At 37.7% G+C, this 25830-nt stretch overlaps 1 protein-coding gene across 1 annotated transcript in view; it reads left to right on the forward strand.

Moving 5' to 3' along the window:
* cntnap3 (contactin associated protein family member 3) overlaps positions 1–25830 on the forward strand; it is a 370114-nt gene that overhangs the window by 118806 nt on the left and 225478 nt on the right. Inside the window, exon 3 of the mRNA XM_088629389.1 lies at positions 22214–22407. Within this exon, the coding sequence (XP_088485515.1) occupies positions 22214–22407 (194 nt within the window). The remainder of the gene's footprint in view (positions 1–22213; positions 22408–25830) is intronic.

Consider the following 25830-nt stretch of genomic DNA (forward strand, 5'->3'; position numbering starts at 1 on the left):
TCTCAAAGCTCCACTGAAAACAAGCATTTTTCTTTCATGTCTGAGGCAAACAAGCCTTCCAGAAACTGAACTAAACTGAATACAGCAGTCATCTACTGGGCAGATTTATACTCCTACTCTCCATCTTCCTAATATTGCTTACTCTGCTCTTTATGTAAATTATTAATGAAGAAATAATTTTAACTTTAATGTATGAGCTAAACGTACAATTATGCACAAGGATATTTTAAAAGTATTTAAAAAATAAATACTTAGGTACAGTAAATAAATTGTTCACATCTGACATAAACTGTTTAGCCATGTTTTTGAAGCTGATTACATGGTGTCTCCAAGAAATGGCTTTTACATTGGATCAATAACCATAAAAAAAGGGAAGAAAGTCTGGAAAACAGTTGAATTGGACAAAGTCATAGGAATATGAAATATGAGAGAGCTATTAGAGCAATGGGATGAGCCAGATTTGCAGGACCCAAAAAGGTTTTTGCAAAACTGGAAAAAGCAGAAGTACTTTAGAAGTACTTGGTGAGACCTACAGTATGTGCAAGAAAATGGCTCATTGTATAAAAAATGCCCAGTGGGGAATATGTTAGATGTAATGTGAGAAAACCTTGGCTGGGATTATTAACAGGTTTTATTGTCAAAGGTTATATTGAAACATGCTAGACTGTTTTAAGTTTTGCCCTCGGTGTCATCTAACAGAGAAAGTTCTTGTCTATGACAGGTCTTCCCTACAACTAATATCAAACATAAATATTATCTTACATCAGGTTGCTATGGATATAATAGGGCCTTTTGAAAGAAGAAGCTCAGGTAATTGTTTTATTCTAGTTCTTAAGGACTATGCTTTGAAATTTCCATAGAACTTTTCTTTGTGCAGTATCAAGCTAAGGCAAGTCACAAAAATGTGACTTTCTTAGGTTGGTAAACATGGATAGATTATCACAACTTCATGTCCCATCAGCTGAAACATTTTTATAGTGTATGAGACATTAAGAATTATTAGTAAGTTATTTTTACCTGTATATAAAATCAGAAACTTGCCAGTTTAGTCTTAGACATTCAGGTTTGTGGTAACACATCATACCCAGATCATTGCTATCTGCAGACCTATGGCTTGATAGAACGCTTCAACCAGATACTTAAATCCATGTTCTAAAGTTTTGTGAATTATACTGGCAGAGAATGGAACCTTTGATTGATATACTTATCATTTGCTTTCTAGTATCTTGTGCATATAGATGTATTTTTAGCATTTAATCTTTTTAATTACTTTAAAATTGAACAGTGAGAGTTGAGGTTCTACAAAACAATCCAAATACAAATATTCAGAAGATGTTCACATTCAAAGTCTTTGTACTGGATAATAGAAGACGTATAAACCTTCCTTTTGTCACGTTAAAAAGTGGAAAGTAAGGTAGAAACCTAAAATATCCAAAACATTCTTCTGATGAAGCCAAAGAGCAGTCTGTATCAACTTGCTTTGCCTGGTTTCTGTCACACAACACAACATCCATTAGTGGAAAAAATATATAGGTTAGTACAGGCGGCAGATACCTGAGTGATTCTGAAGGACAAAATCAATAGTATGTTATATTTCCACAACATTGAGCTAAAATCACTAATTGATCATAAATCCCTGGAAGGATAATAGAGTTTTGCTGTTTTGTGAGATTTTTGACGATCCAGACAATGTCTAAATTTGTCATGCCAGTCAATCAGGAAAAGTTAGAAAATTGCCACTTACATTATCACTTTTGGCTGGAGTAAAGGATGAAAAAACACAACCACTGTCAAACAAAAAAGTTAACATCACAGGGGCTTGATTTAATGATTAAATGCCACATTTTGGCTGTCAACTGAAGTAGTATTTGTGTTCATAAGTTATTAATAGATACTGACATTGTTTATGCGACAATACCAGGACAAAATCATATTAAAAAGCCCTTTGCAACATTTGTTTGCTTTCAGCATTGGGTGCTGGAATCCCCAGAGCCTGTTTTAGTAGCATCTGTTACAAATCAAGACAGTAGGCTAAACAGGAACTCACATCTTTAGAACTAAGAAACACCATTTAACTTAACTAACATACATTTGGAAACCAGACCACTAAGCAATAACCCACACTAGCATAAGAAGAACAAGGAATTTCTACACAGAAATCCCAGTCAGTCTAAAATTAAACCCAGGGCCAGAGAGCTGTACAACATCTGCAATACCTGTGACATTTTACTTTAAAGGAGTATTTAATAAAAAGTTACTTTTATTATAGTTATTGGCAAATTTCAGGGCTTATGAAAGTTAAGTAGCAAGTAGTAAGTTAATAAGGTATGTAACATAAAAATTGAATGGCTCAATTTTTTACACAATAAAATGGAAAGTACAGTTTTTATGTGCAGCATAACAGTATATGAAAAGTATGAAAGGTAATGAATGAGAGGGGGTATTGTGGTTCTTTAGACTTATGTGGTTGCTAATGATCAAGTGATACACCTTCAGTGAAGCAGGGCAGCTTTGATAGTTCAGTTGAACAGCTTGTTCCAGGTTCTTACAAGCCTTTGTGTAAAAAACGTGCTCCCTGCACTTCCAGTTTTTAGTGCTTTCCCCCTTGGTTTCCCCTTGCCCTCTGGTTGGTATTTAACTTTTGGATTTAAAGAAGCCTATTGTGTTGACTTTATTAGTGCCTTTGAGGATATTTGATTGAATTATTGGATCAGGTACCCTTCTATTCTTCTCTGTTCAAAATTAACACGATTCATTTATTTTAGAATGTCATTATTGGACATTCATTTATGCTTTGTTGTTCATCTCTGGACTGACTGTAGAGTGGCAATATCTGGACACAATATTATGAATACAGTCTTATGACTCACAACTGGTAACCCACTGAAGCTAGGCTGGAGTGAGCCTTGCCAGTACTTGGAGAAAGCAAAGGATGTTGCTGGAAGAGGTATTAGGGGGATCACACCCTGCAGTTTGTGTGGGTCATAAAGATCCAGTGTAGTGATGAGGCCACATTTGTGTCAAAGGCAACAACACAGCTGATTTCTTCTGAATTAACAGTGATACAAGAACAAGAAGACACATGGAAACTGCATGAAGTGCATGTAAAACTTCTTTACCCAAAGGGTTCATATGTGGCCATATGATTGAAACTCACAGCCTGGTTTCTTTCGAGAAATGGCTAGGTGAGATCCTACAAATCATACACCAGTAATGGTGTCATATCTCATATCTTGAGCTTTTATGAGGTAATTTTTTCAGATTTTATTTTGGTGAATATGTTGATGAAACACGTGACTGTGGCTTTAATCTCAAAGAAAATAAAAATATTTTGATTCTTTCATCCCTTCAATAACTGAACAAATTGAAAGTTTATTAACTTATCTATTTTTAAAGATTTTAGAAACTAAAGTTTTGCAAGTTTAGACTGTAAATACTTGATCTCATTTCATATAAGAAATTAAGAACTATTAGATTAAAATGATTCTGTTCATGCTCTAGATACAGAGGCACATTACTCTGTATTCACTTAGCCTCTGCCTCTTCACATTTCAGTAAATAGGCAAAGGTCACTTAGTTTGCTCCATGTACCACTGCAGTGTGCCAATTACAAAATCTGTAGCTGAAGTAATTATTAATCGTGGCCTTTTACTTTTAGCCAATATGCCAAAACATGCCTAGTATTCTACATGAAACATACCGTACACTTTTTAAATCAATAAAAGTATGTGCATAGCATAAAAAAACATGAATTCAAAAACCCAGACTGACACTTTTGGTCCTGCATATGTACTTGTAATACTACTAGGTCATTTTACATTTTTATGCGTTATCAACAATAATGAGCATTAAGGATAAAGAATTTAAAAGTCATGCTTAATATTTTAAATGTTTAATTCTTCCTCTGTGAATTCTCACAATTAATTTTATGTTAATTTGAAAATGGTTGTGCTGATTAAGAAATTAGTCATTTAATCCCTTAGGTCAGTAGTTACAATATGCATTACAATAGGCCACTGCTTTTCCTCTTTTGACAGATACCATAAAATTAATTTAATTACAAAAATAGTCGTACAAAAATTATTTTTTGTAAATGTCCGTTAACTAATGGGTTATAATGTACTGTTAATTTCCCACCAGTTGCACTTCTCTGCACAATGTACGATTCATTTAGACCTTTATAGGGAAGCAACTTTAGACCCAAGTTGTGAAGATGGAAGATGACATATATTGTATTTAAATTTACATGTCACCATGCTTTCATTATGGAGTTTAAACTATAGGCAGGGTAGTTTAACCTTGTATTTTGCTTATTGTTATCAGTTATGCAAGGATATTAATTTCAGCTGTGTTAAGTGATCATTAACAAAGAGAGTTTTGAAAAGCGAGTTTTGAAATTTTCTTAGGGAAAAATATTTCAAAAAAATTTAGATTAATGCATTCAGTGTATAGAAGGTTATTCTCACCTGTGTTTTGCTTTAAAGATAGTTTAATTGTGTACTCAAGGACAGAATAACTACAAATTACATTCAAGACGTAATTAAAAATTATGAAAAAATCATTTAATTATAAATGAAAAACGCACTGTACAATATTGTAACATACAGATTCAGCCATTCAAAACAAGCAGGCGATACTGCATTATTTTGTGGTGCGCTTGACGCGGTATACTGCAAGTTACGGTATTAATATCGCATAGAACCGCATGATACCGCATGATAACGCAGGTAAAATAATAGTATCCGGAATTTCCGCAAGGTGGAGCTAATAAAGCTCAACCTCTCATGATTGAGCTGTCACCATCAAAGTCTTTACCGAATATATAACTAATAGTATTTATAATGAATGACCTTGGACAAGCTGTAAACTCAAAGTATTGCCCTGGTCCACATTCTTTTTTTCATTGACCGTCTTTGTAAAAGTAACACCACAGGAGATTTTGAGAATCTCCGATTCACCATGGCTTTCACATGCTCATACAAGATATTGCTTTAGGAACATAAACATAATACTGTATTCAAAACTGTACTGTATACAGTATGTATATGTATATTTAATGTCTTTACTGTTCCCGTTTAAGTATTGAATATTTATATGGAATTTTACCACTGAAGGGAAATCTTAGTAGCTGAGCCTAAAAAGAATAGGAGCATAACGCGTGTGAAGACCATAAACGATATTAATTTTGGAACATAAACATACAGTATTACAGTATGTAAACTGTATATGGCTGGTCACGGTACTTTAAAGAAAAAATACACACCAATATTCCATTTCTCCCTAAACATTTTAAGCATCGAAGTCTTTAACTAACATGTGAAATAACGTGTATAAAAAATGGTAGTTTTAAGCTTTTCTGCTAATATAATACGGAATCGCGTATCTAAAGAAATTAATAACGATATAATTATATTTGTATACTGCAACACAGTAATACATGCTATATATTCCCGGTAGCCTGCTGGTCTACGTGCTTGATTAGTAACCCACAGGTTGTGTATTCAAATCCAGCCGGTGCCGTGACTTTTTTTTTTTAAGAAACATTTCTTTGAAAAAATAGAATAACAATATTATGGACAATTAATTGACAATAATATACAAAAGCACATATTCAATTTGGGAAATAGTTTTAATATGTAAATAGTTCCCTGGTTCTGGACCCCTGGGTGGTTCTCTCTTGCTCGTTCGCTTGCCCTCCCCCCCTCTCAATTCAATTCAAGGTGGATTATTAGCATGACCGATGGGTGCAATCGGTGTTGCCAAAGCAAATAAAATAATGAAATTCACATGAAACAAAACAAAAAATAACAATAATATAAAATCTAAAGACATATTACAGACATTTACAACAATGACATATTATAAAATATTTACATATAATGTAGACAGAAGGAGCATTATTGGGAGACTCACTGTTCCTCAGGCTGTGACAGGAGATCACATACTGGGCTGCCAGTTCAACTAAGTACCCTCCTCCCTCTCCCAGTAGGATTGGGACCCGTTGTGATTCTGGCAGGTGTGGGAACTCTGGTACTAGATTTCTGAGTTTAGCGAAGAATGTTTCTCTAATCCCAGAGTATCTGTCACAGTGCAGTAGGAAGTGCATCTCTCTCTATTTCTCCCCGCTGGCAGTGGTAGCACAGTCTCTCTCTCTCGCCCTCCCTCTCTCAATTCAATTCAATTTAAGGTGCTTTATTAGCAGGGCTCGTCGTATGTCTCTCTCTGGTCGGGGTGCGGGAGAGCTCGCTGGCAGGTGGTGACGAAGAAGAAAATAAAGGCAGCTTTTAACACTGCAAGTCACAAACCAATACTTCATTTCTCCCTAAACATTCTAAGCACCAAAGTCTTTCATGTGTTTTTCATCACTCTCTGCGGGAGTGCTGGCTGTGACGAATTAAACTGGTTTTACAGGTATTTTGAAGTGGTCGAGTCTTCAGCAGGAGGTGGGAACAAGCTGCCTAGCCATGTGGAATGCCACAGAACCCCAATCAGACAATACACATTAGCCGAATATTTGACCAAGATATCCAGACACAGCTGTATGAGCTCCACCAGTAAAACTCAAAGTACTACGCTGGTCCACACTATTTGCAACCGTCATTTTAAATGAAAAGACTTTATTTTTTCATCGACAAAAGGGACATTAGCTAGCCAATATGATAAAGGAATAACTTTTTTGTTTATTTCTTTAGCACATTTATTTGAACATTTCCATCGATTGTACAAGCACTGAATAACTGTTCAATCCCTAGTTCGTCATGCATTTTCTTTTACTATAACAGATATAAAAACTCCCTTGCTTTTAACAGAGCGTTTCATAATTTCTAACAACAAATGATTTAAACTGCGACACTTTTATCATTCAACGAGAGCTCAAAATATCACAAGGATCCTCAAGAGATCAACAAAGACAACAGAAAAAGATATGTGTATAAGATACTGTCCATGGGAATCCAAGCTTTTTTATCTACGCTAAGAAGTAGTCTTTAAAATTTCTTCATTACACAGTGAAGTCAAAATTCCTATATTAGAAAATTAGAAAATATAGGACTTCTTCGAATGTATGACAGGCTACCAGACTTCAGGACCGGAATTATCAGTTTTATAATGGGGAATATAGTGTAAAATCCTGGGTTCGGTAAAATGTTTCAGGCATTCATGTGAAGGACAACAGAGCTTTCACTGGCCGATTATCATTATTATCAATATTATTAATAATGATATTAATTAAAGGGTCTGAATATCTAAACATATGTATCTATATAGCAGGTAGTATCACTGTATTCCACTTTCTTTGTAAACACGGAAAAACAGATTCACAACGCGACGCTGTGTCACTGTTTAAAAAAAAAAAAAACGGTTTGAACACCCTATATTGTAATAAGCTGCTGAGCTAAGAATAGGAATGTTCCTGCTGTCAGAGGGGGTGGAAAGTGCCCGCGGTCATTTAATTAGTATTACAATTCGCACTGATTCCCTTGCGAAAATATGGACATAAGAATATTCGTGCATGGTCAAAAAATGGCATTAAGCACTTAAAATTAATATGGTTAATAATAGTAAACTGTAACATGCTGTAACAAGATCGGCTAAACTGGGAAGAAAATGCTTTCAGAGAAAATGTTTCAGGTGTGAAGAACATAGATCTCCAATGCAATTTCAACCAAACCTGTTCCCACACACCCTGCCCCCACTGCCATTAGAATATAAACAAAGCACTGAAATCTTTCGAGCTAATGATTAGGTGTTTCCGTCAACACCTTCCAGCAGCACTCCTGTGTCCAGACGAGAGAGAGACACAAGACAAGCCTGCCAGCCCGAGAGAGAGCGAGAGAAACACCAAGGGGTGCGGAACCAGGGAACTATTTACATGGAAAACGGGCGATCTCCCCAGACCTCTTTATTTAGTACTCACTTTAGATGAAAGGCAGCGACCTTAATCAAGCCCAAATCATAATTGAACCCATTCAGAGCCTACATTACATTTTAGCGTTTCATTCTGAGCAGAAGACCCTCACACCTGAAGAAGGCTTGTGTTTTCTCTCTTCTCTTTTAAGCATGTGTACAATGCTGTAATACAATTTAAAATAATTAAAAGTTTAAACAGTATCAACTAAACTCCATTAATATAAATATCGAGTGGTATTAAATAAATACAGATTTTTAGTATAGATTACACTTTTCTAAAATGTATTTCAAAAATAAAAACGATTACAATCTAATCTTTTCACGTTTGATCCCAAAATCCCAAGAAAAATAAATCAAAACGGGGAGAAAGCTATGCTGAAATTTTATTAAGATACCTTGAAGACAAAGATAACAATTTATGTTGCATTTGTCTGATTGTGAATCAAAAAATAAATTTAATTAAGCGCGTTTGCGATTTAAATTAATATAAATGTTTATATTGTAACGCATACTGTACAGCCATCATTTCTCTATAAAAATTTAATAGATCATTTGCGCAACCTAAGAGGGGGGGTCTGCTCTCAGTGACAGCTGACAATCTTCCATACACTCATGTGAAAATTAATAATGCCAATGTAAACGTCGTATTTACAATTCGTTGATAATAGAAATGTTAAGTTCTCTAAAGCTTTGTGATAGTTTACCCAGGCAGCAAAAGATCAGCTACACTGGGAAGATGCGACACCGAAGATATGATTAATAACCTTTTAAATCTGAAGGGAGATCTAAAGGGATCCCCCCCCACACACACACGATAGAAGCAGGAAGCAGAAGCAGGGACCGTTGTCAGAAGGAAAGAAGGTGACTATTCATTGTTATTAAAAATAGCTTAAATTCAAACATGTTGTGATATTTAGAAATATAAAAAGTCAATTAATTGTCCATAATATTGCTATTTTATTTTTTTAAAGAAATGTTTGTTAAAAGAAAAGTCGTGGCGCCGGCTGGATTTGAACACCCAACCTGTGGTTCAGAAGTCAGGCACGTAGACCACAGTACCACCCGCAAGGTCACATGAGGAGTGGTGAAACAGCCCTACACATACAGTATCAACAGACATTGTACAGTGTGTACTATTGTGTTGCAGTATATGATTATAATTATATCGTTATTAATTTCTTTAGATACGCGATTCCATATTATTTTCGCAGAAAAGCTTAAAACTACCACTTTTTATACACGTTATTTCACATGTTAGTTAAAGACTTCGATGCTTAAAATGTTTAGGGAGAAATGGAATACTGGTATGTATTTTTTCTTTAAAGTACCGAGACCAGCCATATACTGTAATACTGTATATTTATGTTCCAAAATTAATATTGTTTATGGTCTTCACATGCGTTATGCTCCTATTCTTTTTATGCTCAGCTACTAAGATTTCAGTGGTAAAATTCCATATAAATATTCAATACTAAAACGGGCACAGTAAAGACATTTAAATCTTTCTACGTCCGACCAACGCACCATAAGTGCCCCTGTCGGTCAACCAATCGCGTACCGCGGTATAACACGTTATGACGTAGCCAAGTGCACGTGATACGTGTTTGTGCCGCGCACTTTGAATGGCTGCATCTGTAACCTTTACAAATGTTAATTTGTATTTTATACTGATATTGATCTGCTGGACAAAATACTGTATTATTTGGTAGTTTAATATCTACTGTATATGGATCTTTAATTTCAACTGCACATTTCTTCATCTGTCCTAAACAATTTCCCTTTTGATTTCCAATTGCGACCCTTTTTCCTTGTTATACTTTTGAGTGTGAAATTGTTCCTTGAGTTGAATGTACTGTATCTGTATTCCTCTCAATCTCCTTTATTCTAGGCTGAAGAGATTTAGATCCCTTCACAATTCACACCAAATAATGCAGTATGTTGCACTTCACATACCTCAGGGCACTGCAAGGAACTGCACATTTTAAAAAATATTCAGTTGTCAGACTGCACTAATTTGTAAAACTGCCAGGTGGAGCAGTGAAAGCTTAACATGGTGTTTGTAAGCATTTGGTCTGTCACCAAAAAATACCTGGTTTTGAATCCCTGTCAATGGTGAGGGTCAATCTTTTTCCAATTATAGAATTTAAGTTGTATTCTGTATAACTTTTATTAGTTTTAAGCATTGTATTACAGTATGTTACATGTTTAATTAAAAAAGTATGGCTAATTTACAAAAACAACAATACTCAGTTTGATAAATGAAAAATAGTTTATTATTATCCTGTGTGAACATGATATTCAAGGTTACATTTGTATTGAGATAATCTATATTGTGTCTTAACTAAAATGTGTTTAGAAAATGGATAGATAGATGGATCAGTTCATTTTTTCTTAAGTCTGTGAAAACATCTGTGCATTTTGACATGATCTCTGGCATCAGTCTGTCTTGAGAGACAATGGAGTTTTGTGCCGTGGTTAGTCAATTGTTAGATTGGCAACGCCTGCTGTGACTGTACAGATCAAGTCTGGAGCGACAGGCCTTGTTGCAGTTTCTACAGATGAAATGTGACTCTGGCAGTAAGGGGGATGGGGTTACCCTCTGTCACCTATACTTCCTCATCTCCTCTGAAATGGAAATCTAATAAGTAAATTGATTCTTAAAATGTAGAGAGCTTTGCAAAAAATATATTGGTGCTTTTAGAAAATATATTTCAAGGATGTAATTGCTGTGCTACAGTACGTGCAGAATTTTAGAAAACAGTGCGTCAATAAAGTACACTGTTTAGGTTACTTTAGAAGACAATGTACCAAAACAATATATGCTGTCTGGGTCGTTAGAATTAGCCGAAAGTAACTGATAAGCTTTGAATAACAAATCTAGTGGTGCTTCTTCTTTCGTTTTATGATGTAACCTGTTTTGTCTTAGGGAAAGGGGAAGTTTTAGAAGGGACAAAGCGCTGAGCTTTTTTACAGCGCAACGTCATATAAAAACCCTGTACTGCTTGTAACAAATTGAGTCTCTGGTTGCACTTTGCAAAGTGGCAGCAGGGCTCCCAATATTGCAATATTGAAATAAAGACCTTACTCAGGTGAGAACTCTCTCTTGTGGCTTCCTTGATAGTTATATTTCCATGACACCTCCCACATCTCATACCTCCTTTCTTGCTCTTCCCAATGCCTGCCTTGACAGCTTGCCTCCACCTGCTGCGGTCCACTGCAATGGTTTCCCATGTTCCAAGATCGATATTGCTAGCCTTCATGTCACGTTTGCAGAGTAGGTCTGCCAGCAGATCTGGTGCCATTGGCAGGTGTCCAAGGTCCAGGTCTCACTGCCATACAGAAGCTTGTTAAGCAGGCCTGGTATACCTTTATCTTAGTGTTGATAGTTAATATGTGCTGCTGGTGATGGTGGATTCAAGGTAGGTGAACTCCTTCACGACTTCAAGGGTGTGTCCCCAGATGAATATGCTTGGAGCACTGTTGACATCCTGACCCATGATGTTGGTCTTCAGGCTAATGATGAGACCAAACTCACTTCAGGCATGTGCAAAGTTGTTGATGAGTCTCTGGAGACCTTCCTCAGAGTGTGTTCCCTGATTAAAACCTGGTGAACCTTTGTCTTTGCCTGGAATTGTGTCAGGTTGAAAAGCTTCCCATCACTTCTAGTACGAATGTAGACACCATGCTCGGAGGAACTGAAGGCAGCAAGGACAAGAAAATGCTGAAGTGTTGGGGCGAGCACGTAGCCCAGTTTTACCCTGATGTTGATTGTGAAGTTATCTGAAGGTAGCTGAGGATGTAAGCAAGATGTTTAGGAGGGCATCCTATCTTCTGGAGAAGCATGAAGAGGCCTTTTCTGCTGGCAAGGGCAAAGCCCTTCATCAGGTCAATGAAGACAATATACAGTGATCTTCTCTGCTCTCTATAGTTCTCCTTGAGTTGACATAGTGAGAAGATCTTGTCGATGGTTGATCTTTTTGCCCTGAAGCCACACTGAGATTCTGGGTACACGCAAACACGCAAACAGCAAATAGCTGTAATCTATTTAGAACTACCCAGGCAACGATGCTCAGGAGGGAGATTCCTCTGTAGTTGTTGCTGTCTCCTTTGTTCTTATACAAGGTAACTATATTGGTGTCGCTCATGGTTTGAGGGAACCATCTTTCTTGCCAGCACTGGCACAGGAGTTCATGGAGTTGACTGAGCAGAACTGTCAGTTTACCTGCCTTTATGACTTTAGGTGGAATGCCATCCTTTCCTGGGGCTTTGTCGCAGGCAAGGGAGTCAATGACCCTACCAATCTCATCTACCGTTGGTAGGTAATTGAGATCTTCCATGATAGCCAGGTTCTTAATGCTTTCAATTGCTTCCTCTGTCACTATGTTCTCCTTTCTATAAAGTGATTGATAGATCTCAACCCATCTAGCCATTTGTTTATTCCTGTCTGAATGGAAGACTTGAATGGTGCTGTCCTGGTTTTGGAGGGCCCTAATGCTGCCTCAGTGCTCGTTGCTCAGGGCATGGAGGTGGCCTAGCAGCCAGTTTAGTGAGTCTCTGAGAATTGAATTAAAAACTATTAATGACTTTCACACATTTGAAGCAATGCTCCTTAAAATAGCAACCAAATTATCTACATACAAATTTTAATTTACAGACCCCCAGGACCATATACATTGTTTATTGCCGAATTTGGTGAACTGCTCTCTGATTTAGTTATTAACTTAGACAAAGTTGTAATATTAGGTGACTTTAACATACAGACAGACACCTTCAGTAAAAATGTCGTCTCTCCTTGACTTTTGTAGGGGTTTTGTGATTTTACTGAGACAATTATTAATTGTAGCAGTAATCACGAGGTGGTTCGTTATTGCTTTTAGAAAATCAATCACCAGAACAACTAACAACGCACACACACGGATTCAATACACGAGATACATTTATTAAACATAAATTGTGCACCAAACATATACCAGTCTGCCTGGATACAGGTGGCAGACCTTACTGTGAGGGTTATCAATATACAAGGTATATAATCTCAAAGAGATGCAAACACAAAGAGATACCCAACAGAGAATATATTTCAATATATCGTTCGGCTATACCAAATTGTTAATCAGTGTTATTACCAACTGTAACACTAGACTTGGAAGTAAATATATTACTCGTCAATTAAATTGATAACAACTTGTGTTGAGGTACAATTAAATTCTCGAGACGCAATGTAGAACATGGGGTTTACTTAACCACTATGTATGGATTTGGATTTCCCGGCATGAACACCAAACCAGCTGACAGGCTCTGTTGCAACCTCTGTTCCAGCAGTCATCCAATAGGTGTTGTCTAGGCGTCCTCTGGCTACCGGCCAACCAGTCGAAGTGCAGCTCGGAGTAGGACGGGCGGAGGAATCTAACTGCGGCGTGCAGGGCAGTTGTTGCTCCCAGGAGTCTACTAGTAGTCCGGCTGACTAGTAGAAAGTCTCTATGCACAGAGTGTGACCGCGGGTCCTCGCAAGTCACTCTTTTGCACGGGAAGAAAACTGGTTCGTTCCCGATCCAGCGCTGCTTCTGAATAAGCTATTCAGGTTGTTGACGAGGGTCCAACTGTAGGCTGCCGTTGATCAAGCAGAGCATTCACGTTGGTAGAATTCTGAGTATGTACGGGATCCTCCAACAAAGTCCAAGTCCCAGTGCAGACAACAGCGGTTGTCACGTGATTGTCTCTGAGGGTGTACGAAAATGGCCAAGGAGAGCCCCGACCTGAGTGTGTGCTACCTTTTTGACCAAGACGCAGATGTGTGCTGATTAGTTGAGAGTTTGGCGGGCATTGGAGAATCACGTGGTGTTACCACGCCCTGCCAGTCCCTGATTGGTTGATCAAGATGAGATATGAGTCACTTACTCCTGACACTTAAGAATGCAGTACAGATGTCCTTCTGCCACTCCCTAGACAGATAGGCGCCAGGGATGACCATTAATCATGATAGCCAGGCTTAGCTAAGTGCATCCCCATTTGGGAGCTGTTCCTTATCAAAAGAAAACACCTTAAATCAGCCTGCATGAATATCTTCTCTGGGGCCTTATTTAGGAAAGCACAGCAATGCTTAATTCTGTCTTATTAACAAGCATTGCCGCTACACTCTGTAGGTTGTAGACAACATAACAGGACCAACACACATATACAATCATAGACTAGACTTAATTATCACTCACAGAGCTGATATTCATCTTGTACTAGTCCATCTCATCAATAACTCTTTTTAACAACACAGCATTACTTTATTAACCCTTTACAATTTCTTGCATTAGGAATTATCTTTTCGCATACCCCAGCTTGTTCTCCATGAGACACACAGATAGGGAGAGAGCCTGGGGTCAGAGCACAGGGTCTGCCATTGTATGGTGCCCCTGGAGCAGTTGGGGTTAATGGCTTTGCTCAGGAGCCCAACGGAGTAGGATTCATCTGCCGGCTGCAGGATTTTAACCAGCAACCTTCTAGCCACAGGCGCAGATCCTTAGCCACAGAGCCACCGCTCCGCCCAACTCAGGCTTAAGTTTGGAGTCAAATTTGGATCCACAGGTTCTTAACAACTACAGGCCTGTTTCAAATGTCCCATTTCTATCTAAAATTCTTGTGAGAATGGTTGTGGCACAGCTGCAATCATATCTGGATTAAAAAAAACACTTTTGAGATTCAACTGCCCTTGATAGCTGCCAAGGAGAAGACTATTACAACTTGACACATCAACGGGGGTACTTCATTAAATTTCATGAACACGATGAACAATGCTTCATCTCCAGTAAAATGTTCACGAAATCACACATAATTATAATAAATTTGTCAGACAGGCCATTGAAGAAATTGCCCAGTTAAAGACCCTCACTACCTATTTAAGACAATAGCTAATCTAACAAATAAGACAGATTCAATAGCACCATCTAACTTTAGTAGTGACGATTTCATTAACTTCTTTAATGATAAAATTAACACCATCAGACTTCAAACACAATCAAATAAGCCGCAAAGAAATCTGGTACAGACACAATATGAGCACCTCTTTAGTGTTTTTCAATTAGTTAACGAACAAGAACTCAAGAAAGTCAACCACCTGTCCGCTAGATCCCATCCTCACTCAGCTAGTCAAAGATTCCCTTGAAAGTACTGGCAGGACCTATAATTAGTATAATGAACATGACACTTGCTTCAGGCATTGTACAGATGCAGCCATTCAAAGTGCGCGGTACAGACACGTACCGGAGGTAATTGGCTACGGCGTCGCGCATCGTGACGCAAGATGACGCGGGGTACTGCGGTACGTGATTGGTTGACCGACAGGGGCACTCGTGGTCCGTTGGTCTGTCGTAGAAAGACTTACAGTAAACGTCTTTACTGTGCCCGTTGTAGATATTGAATTTTACCACTGAAGGGAAATCTTAGTAGCTGAGCATAAAAAGAATAGGAGCATACTGTAACGCGTGTGAAGGCCATAAACTATATTAATTTTGGAACATAAACATACAGTATATAGCTGGTCTTGGTACTTTAAAGAAAAAATACACACCAGTATTCCATTTCTCCCTAAACATTTTAAGCATCGAAGTCTTTAACTAAAGAGATACCGGAGTCAACAAGCATACTTTTAGAATTTGATTAAAAGGGAATATAATATGGAATTGCGTATCTAAAGAATTTAATAACGATATGATTATATTAGTGTACTGCGACAGGGCTGTGTAGGGCTGTTTCGCCTCACTCTTCATTCGACTTCCCTTGTAGCCTACTGGTCTACGTGCCCGATTACCAACTCACGGGTTGTGATTCAAATCCAGCTGGTGCTGGACTTTTCTTTTAACAAACATTTCTTCGAAAAAATAGAATAGCCATATTATGGACAATCAATTGACTTTTATATTTCAAAATATCACAACATGATCGATTCTAAGTCATTTTTGATAACAATGAATAGTCACCTTCTTCCCTTCTGACAACGGTCCCTGCTTCTGCTTCATGCTTCTATTGTGTGTGTGTGTGTAATAGAGTAATTTTTTATAGAGAAATGGAGGCTGGATAGTATGCGTTACAATATAAACATTTATATTGATTTAAATCTAGTTTTGATTTAAATCGCAAACGCGTGTTTATTATATGTGTTTTTTTAATCATAATCAGGCTAATGCAACATAAATTGATACAGTATCTTTGTCTTCTAAGTATCTTAATAAACTTTCAGCATAGCTTTCTACCCATTTAGATTTATATTTCTTGGGATTTTGGGATCAAACGTGGAAGGATTAGATTGTAATCGTTTTTATTTTTCAAATACGTTTTAGAAAAGTGTAATCCATACCTGCCCAGACTGTACGCCTTCCTATACCCCGCCTTTCATTCCTGTCCTGCTGTTCCCCGCGCACCCCAGCCGAGCGCTCTTCGGCCTCTGTCGGGGATGAATGTATATTTTGAAATTTACACCCGGCGCGGCACCGAGGGATTTATAACTGCATTTATAACTTAGTTTTTAAAATTAGTCAAGCAATATGAAGCATCTCCTTTTACTTTTAAGTCCCTTAAATACATTGAGCACAGCTTTCTCACCACTTAAGATTACTTTTTAATACCATCCTTACACAAAGCAGAAACTTTCCGATGACATACAGTACAAGTGGAAAGATTACAGATTTTAATCGTCTTTAATTTTGTTACGTTATACGTTTTAGGAACGTTTCATCTAAACAAACACCACAAAACTATTCTCGATTGTATTTCTGAATGTTATGTTACACCTACAGTAGTTCACTGCTTTAAATACATCGAATTAAGAAAGTTAGGTGTAGCACTTTAGCTCTTTTTTTCTGAACCAGGGAAAATCTGATCATGTTTCTCTATAACAATAAAAAAAAACTTTATTTTACATATCACCTTTAAAAGTGGCATCTCAAAGCAATACAGTAGATCGAAAAACAGTTAAAAGGGACCAAAGTAAATACCAGACAAACGCAAACGCGTTTTTAATAAAATGCTTTTATTCATTCAGCAGAGAGTGAGAGGGACATCCAGCAGAGAGAGACACACACACCGGTTTCCATTGACAAAATTGTTTTTTTCAATTCCTCTTGTCTAACAGGAATGTTTTGTTTGTGGACAGACTGTTAGACTAGAGGAAAAGAGCGCCTCCTTCTACGAAGCATTTCGTTGATCCGATCACGAATTATTTTCCAGTCGCACGAAGTAAGGGTTGTAAAGTGCGAAGTAAAGCGCTGATTCTTCCATTTCTCTATAAAAAATTACTCTATTACACACACAAACACAATAGAAGCAAGAAGCAGAAGCAGGGACCGTTGTCAGAAGGGAAGAAGGTGACTATTCACTGTTATCAAAAATGACTTAGAATCGATCATGTTGTGATATTTTGAAATATAAAAGTCAATTGATTGTCCATAATATTGCTATTCTATTTTTTCGAAGAAATGTTTGTTAAAAGAAAAGTCCAGCACCAGCTGGATTTGAACACACAACCCATGAGTTGGTAATCGGGTACGTAGACTAGTGGGCTACAAGGGAAGTCGTATGAAGAGAGAGGCGAAACAGCCCTACACAGCCCTGTCGCAGTACACGAATATAATCATATCGTTATTAATTCTTTAGATACGCGATTCCATATTATATTAGCAGAAAAGCTTAAAACTACCACTTTTTTACATGCTATTTCACATGTTAGTTAAATACTTCGATGCTTAAAATGTTTAGGGAGAAATGGAATACCGGTGTGTATTTTTCCTTTAAAGTACCGATTCCTGGAATCTGACTGGCTGACACCCTTCTGAAGTGGTTCCATAATATCTGGTATACGGAAAAGAAAGCGTTGATAAAAAAAGCCTGGATTCTCATGTATCTCATACAAGTATCTTTTAATACAGTCTTTACTGTGCTCTTGAGGATCCTTGTGATATTTTGAGCTCTAGTTGAATGATAAGTGTTGCATTTTAAATCATTTTCGTAGTTAGACATTATGAAACGCCCTGTTAAAAGCAAGGGAGTTTTTATGCCCGTTGAAGTAAAACAAAATGCCTGACAAAGTATGGCTTGGACAGATTCCAAGTGCTTGTACAAATGTGCTAAAGAAATTATACTTTGAGTATACAGCTTGTCCAGAGTCATTCATTATTAATACTATTAGTAATATCTTCGGTAAAGGCTTTGATGCATAAATATTTCTGATAAAGGTAGGTTGTGTACTTTTGTCCAACTGAGCAATCTTGCTTTCATAAAATATACCAACATTTTAATGACTGCTGTAACATGCTGTAATACACAGTTCAAAATTAAAAGCTCAAATGCTGTACATGAGAGGTTAAGCTCCCCCTGGCGGTTTTACAAGGTGACGCCGGATAGTTTCCGGCATGACGTCAAATGACGTGATTAACTGCGTGATACCGCGATACGCCCACCGGGGTATGCCGCGAAATACCCCACCCATTTTGAATGGCTGCATCTGTACCTGACCAATTTAAGTTAGCGGTTGTTAAGAAGTCAAATTTGGATCCACAGGTTCTTAACAACTACAAGCCTGTTTCAAATGTCCCATTTCTATCTAAAATTCTTCTGAGAATGGTTGTGGCCTAGCTGCAATCGTATCTGGATTAAAAAAATATACTTGAGAAATTTCAGCCTCGTTTCTGCCAAGGCCACATTCCTGAAACTGCATTAACAAGGGTTACTGAAACAGGGAATGCAACAGTGCTTGTGCTTCTCGATCTTAGTGCTGCCTTTGACACGGTTGACCACTCCATTTTGTTACACAGGCTTGAGTTTGAGGTTGGCTTATCTGGAACCATCCTTAAGTGGTTTACTTCATATTTAAGTAATCATTTTCATTATGTTCGAATATCTAATAATTGTACTTCTTCATCAATGTCACCAGTTCAATTTGAGGTACCACAGGGATCAGTGCTGGGACCAATATGGTTCTTTCTGTACATGCTTCTGCTAGGTAGGATAATACAAAACCATAATATTAACTTTCATTCATATGCCGATGACACTTAAATATGCATTACCTTTACACGTAACGACAACTTGTCTTTTATCACTTTAGGTAATTGCATTAATGAAGTAAAGACTTGGATGTGTGAAAACTTTTAGTTACTCAACTCTGATAAAACAGAGGTTATGTTGTTTGGAGGCAACAATACTGATAGGACTACTATAACTTCAGGACTTAACTTTTTAAAAATTTGCCTCAGCACATAACCTAGGTGTCATATTAGACACAAGGCTCTTATTTAACTCTCATCTTAAAACAGTATCTAAAACATGCTTCCTACAGTTAAGAAATATTGCAAAACTACGGCAGTTTCTCTCCACTCAAGACACAGAGAAATTACTACATGCTCTTGTATACCGCAGGTTAGACTACTGCAATGCCCTATTATCAGGGAGCACTCACTACTCTTTCAACACCTTACAGCGAATTCAGAATCCAGCAGCTCGAATTGTTACTAGGAGCAGAAAGTACAACCATATAACCCCCATACTTAGCTCTCTTCATTGGCTTCCTGTCAGGTACAGGGTGGACTTTACAGAGATACAGAGATCTGCATGGAGTACTAACACACAGAAAACATGATGGATGTATCGATTAATACCCTCATCGTTTCCTTTTTTAAATTATATAATGTTAGCATGCCCAAAGGGTTTGGGCAACCAGTTGACCTTGGACCCCTAGAGGTTTTTTCTCTCCTTACTAAGGAGTTTTTGATTCCTCTACTCCGTTGTCTTCTGGTCTGTATTGACAAAATGTATCATCAATTGTATTGTTAAGTGCCTTGGGGCAACCTTGTTGTGAAAGGCGCTATATAAAAATAAATTGAATTAATGTTACCACAGTCAGCGGACAACTGGATGTTCTCACAGAGTTTCAGCCAATAGTTGTTGGCAAAGCGCCTAGCATTGAACATTGAGTACATTGACCGTTGCTCCGGGTTTTCCTGAGTGCTGTAAAGATCTTTTCAGAGGGATTCCTCTTGTAGTTGACTGGTTCCAGCTCAGCAAATCCAGTTTCAAACCAGTCTGGTCTCTTTTTCTTGCCAAAGATATCTATGGATGTAATGTAGATTCCATTGCGGATGTGGTTCCATCTCTTTTCGGTGCTGTCTATGGGGAAGTTTTGGTGTAGTTTCTCAATGGACTCTGCAAAACGCTCGCATAGGTCTGGGACTGCTATCTTTGCACTATTGATGCTAGGGCGGCCTTTCTGCTTTAAGCGATTGACTCGCCTGGGCTGGAGTTGCATCTTAAAGAAAACCAGGGAATTGTCAGTGTCACAGTTGGCACTGTGATAGCTGCGAGTATTTAGGATTTTACTTAATGATGTATTCCTTGTGATGACCATATCCAACTGGTCCCAGCGACCAGACCTGGGATGCCTCCAGGACAATCTGTGTTGTGGCTTGTTGGAGAAGAATGTATTCGTTATGCAAAGGTTGTGGTAAGATTTCCAGAAGCCTTTGCCCATTCTCGTTCAGTATTCAGCCTCTTGAGTTCTAGGTTGATAATGGCTGTCTTCCTAGAGTCGTCAATTTGACCTGGGTCATCAGAAAGGCCTGGGGACATGGTCCTGATTTTCCAACTTGCTAAGCGCAGAACTGGTGATCTCTTAGTGCTTCTGTGTTTGCTTGGTGCAGTGTTTTTAGTCTGCTTGTCAAGTCGATTCTCTAAGCTCCATGCACCCAATGAAGCAGGCAGACTGTGGCAGGTCAGCAAATTACTAGCTGGGGGCTGCCTGGCTTGAAGTGGGCTGTAGCTAACCAGTGGGATATGATGATCCCTCCCATCATTGGAGGCAACCCATAGCGTCCTTAACTATGCCACTTGTTGTGGGCTTATCACTCGTAACTGCTGCCTGCCATGTTGATCTGTCGCTATGGTCAGCGGCACTAGAGTGAAGTATATGGAGACCCTGTGTTACCCAATCGTCAGAGTCTCCCTCTCAGCCTTGTCAGTGTAGTCCAAAGAAGTGCAGAGCACAACTTGGCTGCAGGAGCTGCTGGAAGGATGGTTAGTAGTCAAAACAACTGCCTTTGGGCTTCACTCCGATTTCTCCGTCAGGGTTTACTCCCCTAGCCTTTTGAGATTATATTTTCAAGATTTTGATATGATACTAGCACGTTAAATGCAGAATGATTTTTTCCCTCCAAATTCAGGCTATTCACCAATTTTGGTAAATTGAGGTTATTCTTCAAAATATCAAGTGTTAAACATTTATTATTTATGCAATTATGTATTACTCATAAAATGTTAAAATATATTAAAACAAATTAAGTAACACTTAATTGCCATCTAGTCAAACACAACATGATTCACCTCAAAGAACTTTATTATTTAAAGTTATCGTTTATCAAAACTTAAAGGAATTGAAAGTGAGTCATGAATCATACTTCAGAATATTTAAACTTTGTTGGTTAGTATTATTTGTGCGTGTAGCTATGCTGTTGGTTTAGAGATAAGTGTGTAATTTGGTTTGTTTGTTATTTATTTTTTTGTCCAGTATATATTCGTTTTAAGTGTATTAGAGATGGATCTATGGAGGTGTATGTACATTTGTTAATACACAGTAGGAATGGACAACACTATTAATGCAAAAGTAACTCATCCTAGAAGCTACTGATACCCAAAAATATGGCCAGCAGCCATATCACCCAGCAACTCACATCTGAAACCCACTGAAGCTAACCAAGTGAGATCCTGGTCAGGACTTGGAAGGGAGACCTCCTCGGAAAAACTAAGGTTGCTGCTGGAACTGGTGTTAGAGGAGCAAACAGAGGACACTCACCCTGTGGGGTCTGTGTGGGTCCTAATGTCCCAGTATAGTGACGGGGACACCATACTATAAAAAAAGGTGCTGTCCTTCGGATGAGATATAAGGACCTGATTCTCTGTGGTCATTTAAAATCCCAGGGCGTTTCTCGAAAAGAGTAGGGGTGTTACCCGGGTATCCGGTCCAAAATTTCCTATTGGCCTTTACCAATGGCTGCCGTTGCATCATCCAGGTGGATGCTACACATTGGTGGTGGTGGAAGGGAGTCCCCATTACCTGTAAAAGCACTTTGAGTGGAGTGTCAGCAATTATATAATTATTATATGAACTAGTAGGTTTCATTGTGAAGTGCAAAACACTTTGATCAAATCTTAATTTTATTCATTTTTCATTTTTACAGTTTTTTTTTCTGAACCAAATGGTACATTTAAATAAATTAACTCCAATGCCTTAAATCACTGTTCCCTTCTTTTTGTTTTCCTTTTGATTTTAAAGGTGCTGGTGGTTGGTCCCCCTTGGACTCTAACACATATCAATGGCTTCAGATTGATCTTGGAGAAAGAACTGAGATTACTGCTGTTGCCACACAAGGGAGATATGGGAGTTCAGACTGGGTGACAAGTTACCTCCTAATGTTCAGTGACACTGGCAGAAACTGGAAGCAGTATCGTCAAGAAGACAGTATTTGGGTAGGTAACCAATTAGTAGAGTATTTTAAGAAAACTCTTATATTTCTTTGCTTTCATTCACATGTATATTTTATATTGTTACCAATGGGTAGGTAGGTCCTTTTCAGGCCATCAAGGCCCATGGGGAATGGGGGGCAAGGGCCACCATTTTTCTTGATCATCTGACACTGGAGGTGGAGCTGATGTGGTCAGCATCCCGCTCCAGCCAGCCTGTTACCCGCGAAAGGATTAACCCCTGGTACTCATTTGGAAAGCAGGATGAGTGGACCTGGGAGTCGTCTGGAAGGAATTAGAGCAAGCTTGCCCCTACCTAGGATTGAACCTGGGATCTTCCGGTCAGAAGCTAGATGCCCTTTCCATATGAGCTACCACAGCTCCAGTTACAAATTGGGGGTCACATAAAAGGTAAAAATCAGAGATTGACAAAGAGGTTTAGTCAATAAGTAAAATACATTTTCATAAGGCCCAACTTGTAAGTGATTTCTCCAGAAAATACCTGAGGGGCTGGTATAATTAGAGGTACATCAATTCTTTATTCTCTGACAGAGCTTTGGTGAAAAGAATAATAATCCACACACACTTGGTTAAACATATATTTATTACAATGACTACACACAACAAAACATACAATACGCAAGTTAATCTTTGTACAGATCCAGCCATTAAAATGAGCAGAGTACGCTGCGTTAAAACGTGGTAAGCGTGGCGCATCATGCCGAATTATACTGCATTGAATTAAATTTTCAAAATAGTATCCAGAGGCACCTTGTAAAACCTTGTAAAACATCCAGGTGGAGCTAATAAAGCTTAACATCATATGTATAACATTTGAGCTGTCGCCAGAAAACGCCCGGTTTCTAATCCTGGTCACTGCAGTGGGACAATCTTTTTCCAATTAAGAATTTAAGTTGTATACTCTTTAGACTTTTAATAATTTTAAATTGTGTATTACAGTGTGTTAATCAGTAAACATTAAAAAGTCGGTATATTTTATAAAAGCAAGATTGCTCAGTTGGGCAAAAGTAGACAAACTTCCACCTTCATCATAAATAATTTAATTATTCATTAATATTTTACATATCAAAGTCTTTAACTTGGTAACTTAGTGGGTTCTGGTTTTAACATGCCTGTTCTAACATTATTAAGCTTATATTGTGTACTTCATAAAAAGTTATAATGTTTCATCCTTTTCTAAGAATACATACTAAAGAACACCACTTGCTGTTATTGTAAAAAACAAATGTTGTAGTGATTTAACATCACTTGATAGTTATATGAATATGGAATTGTGTAACTAAGCAGCTAAAATATCACAGATGGACATTTCGAAAACATTTTGACATCCGATTCTTATTAAAAAACTTTTATTGTCCTTGTAGTGGTAATGGACAAAGCAATGCACCCAATGGTTCAAAGCGCGATCATAGTATTACTTTCGGTTTGTTTCTTATATAGTGAATACATAAAAATTGTCCCCTATTATAGCTTGTTGTTAGTGCCGGTGTGAATTTTTGTGAATTAAACAGAGGGAAGAAGGGTTATTTTCACAATTGGCACTCTAAGATTCTGACTGATTTGATTCCCCTCATTTAGCTGAAAAGGATAAAGAAAGTATGCAGTAGTTATATGTATTTGAAGGCGCTCTGTCTTATTAACAGACACTCCAACTGTGTTGAACATTGATATGGATGTGGGTAATGTCATCCCCATTAAACAATGTGCTTATTGCGCAAATCCTGCTAATCTAGACACAAGAAGAGTATTATTGGACAATGTTGTGTGGCTCTGATTGAATTTCTCTTTAAACTGAAGAGTTATAGAGGAGACACATTGTGTATCGCCTCTTTTTACACTTGTAAGAACATTCCAATGTTAATGCCACATGGAAGATATTATTAATAACCTTTTAAATCTGAAGCTGTTAACTACTTCACACCTGCATGTCAAGATCACGGTTTCAAAATAAAAAACAAACATCAAACCTTTGACTGGATGAGAACGTCATGATTGTTTCGCAAGCATGTGAAACGTGACAATTTGTTATAGCTACAATCAGGAGAAAAATACATTTATTTTTTATTTATTTGTCGCTGCTGCAGTTGCAATGGCTGTATAGTTAACACTTCCCAATTGTTTTTTCAGTCTGTCCATCGGGGGAAGGGGGAAGGGGGAATGGGGGGGATGCTCTCCTTGACAGCTGACACTCCTCCATATGCTTAAGTGAAAAATTAATAAAAACGACAATGTAAATATCATATTTACAATTTGTTGAAAATAAAAATGTAAAGATCTCTAATGCTTTCTAAGTCAAGTACAAGAATTCACTTAGGGAGCTGTGTAAGCATGCATAGTCAGCATAAGATCAGCTAAAAAGAGCACCATAGGTGTCACATTTACTGTACATGTCAAACCAGTTGCTTTCCATGCTTTCTGTGTCCGAATCACAGCGGTTTGTAGGCTCTGTGTCATTTGTTCACAAACATATGGCCATCTTAAACATCATGTCTCATAAATAGATATTTTAATAAGCGAAGCTTATGAAAACTGAAGAAAAAAATACTCTGAGAAAGATACAAGAAGCTTGAAATTATTATTATTAAATTAACACTGTTAATAAGGATCAGCCACATTATTATAGTTTCAGAGGTATTTTTAAAACTGCTTTGTCATTCTCGATTCTTATTACAATATATACGATTTCATTTTGAGGCTTGAGGAGTCTGTTAAATTGCCCCACTGAATAACGTGTTTTGAATTAAACCAGTTGAACAGTTGACAGTATTCACGTTTGCTCATTTGCGTTTTTATTTCATTATTAATATAACTTAACATTGAATATGTTATATTGAATATTTTATCTTATATTGTATTTTTGTACTCCTCATTGACAATCATTAACTCACAATTTACTTAGGTATGCAAATGTAAATTGATATGTTAAAATTGAAGATGTGTGCATCTGTACAGTATTTACAAACAAGGTGTTTTAGAGTCCTAACATTCTCGTCACCCAGAAAACTCCCAGATTTCTACTAAGTTTGAAGCTTTTAATTAATGCCTACAGAGGCCAAATAACAGATAAGCTGCTTTCTAAATAAATGCAGTGCAACCTCCAATTAAATCTCTCTTTCTGCAGCCTAGATGCCATAACATAAATTGGAGCCTATTTCCCTAATCTAAAAATGCACTCTGAGCAGGAAATGCGTTTCTTACTGAGGTATTTTTACCCAGGAAACCCAAGAATAACAACCTCTCTCTAACAGGGTTGAAATATTTATAATTAATAATAATTGCTTACACTTATATAGCGCTTTTCTGGACACTCCACTCAAAGCGCTTTACAGGTAATGGGGACTCCCCTCCACCACCACCAATGTGCAGCATCCACCTGGATGATGCGACGGCAGCCATAGTGCGCCAGAA

This window comes from Lepisosteus platostomus, chromosome 4, assembly GCF_059453375.1.
Source record: "Lepisosteus platostomus isolate fLepPlt1 chromosome 4, fLepPlt1.hap1, whole genome shotgun sequence".
Classification (NCBI taxonomy): domain Eukaryota; kingdom Metazoa; phylum Chordata; class Actinopteri; order Semionotiformes; family Lepisosteidae; genus Lepisosteus; species Lepisosteus platostomus.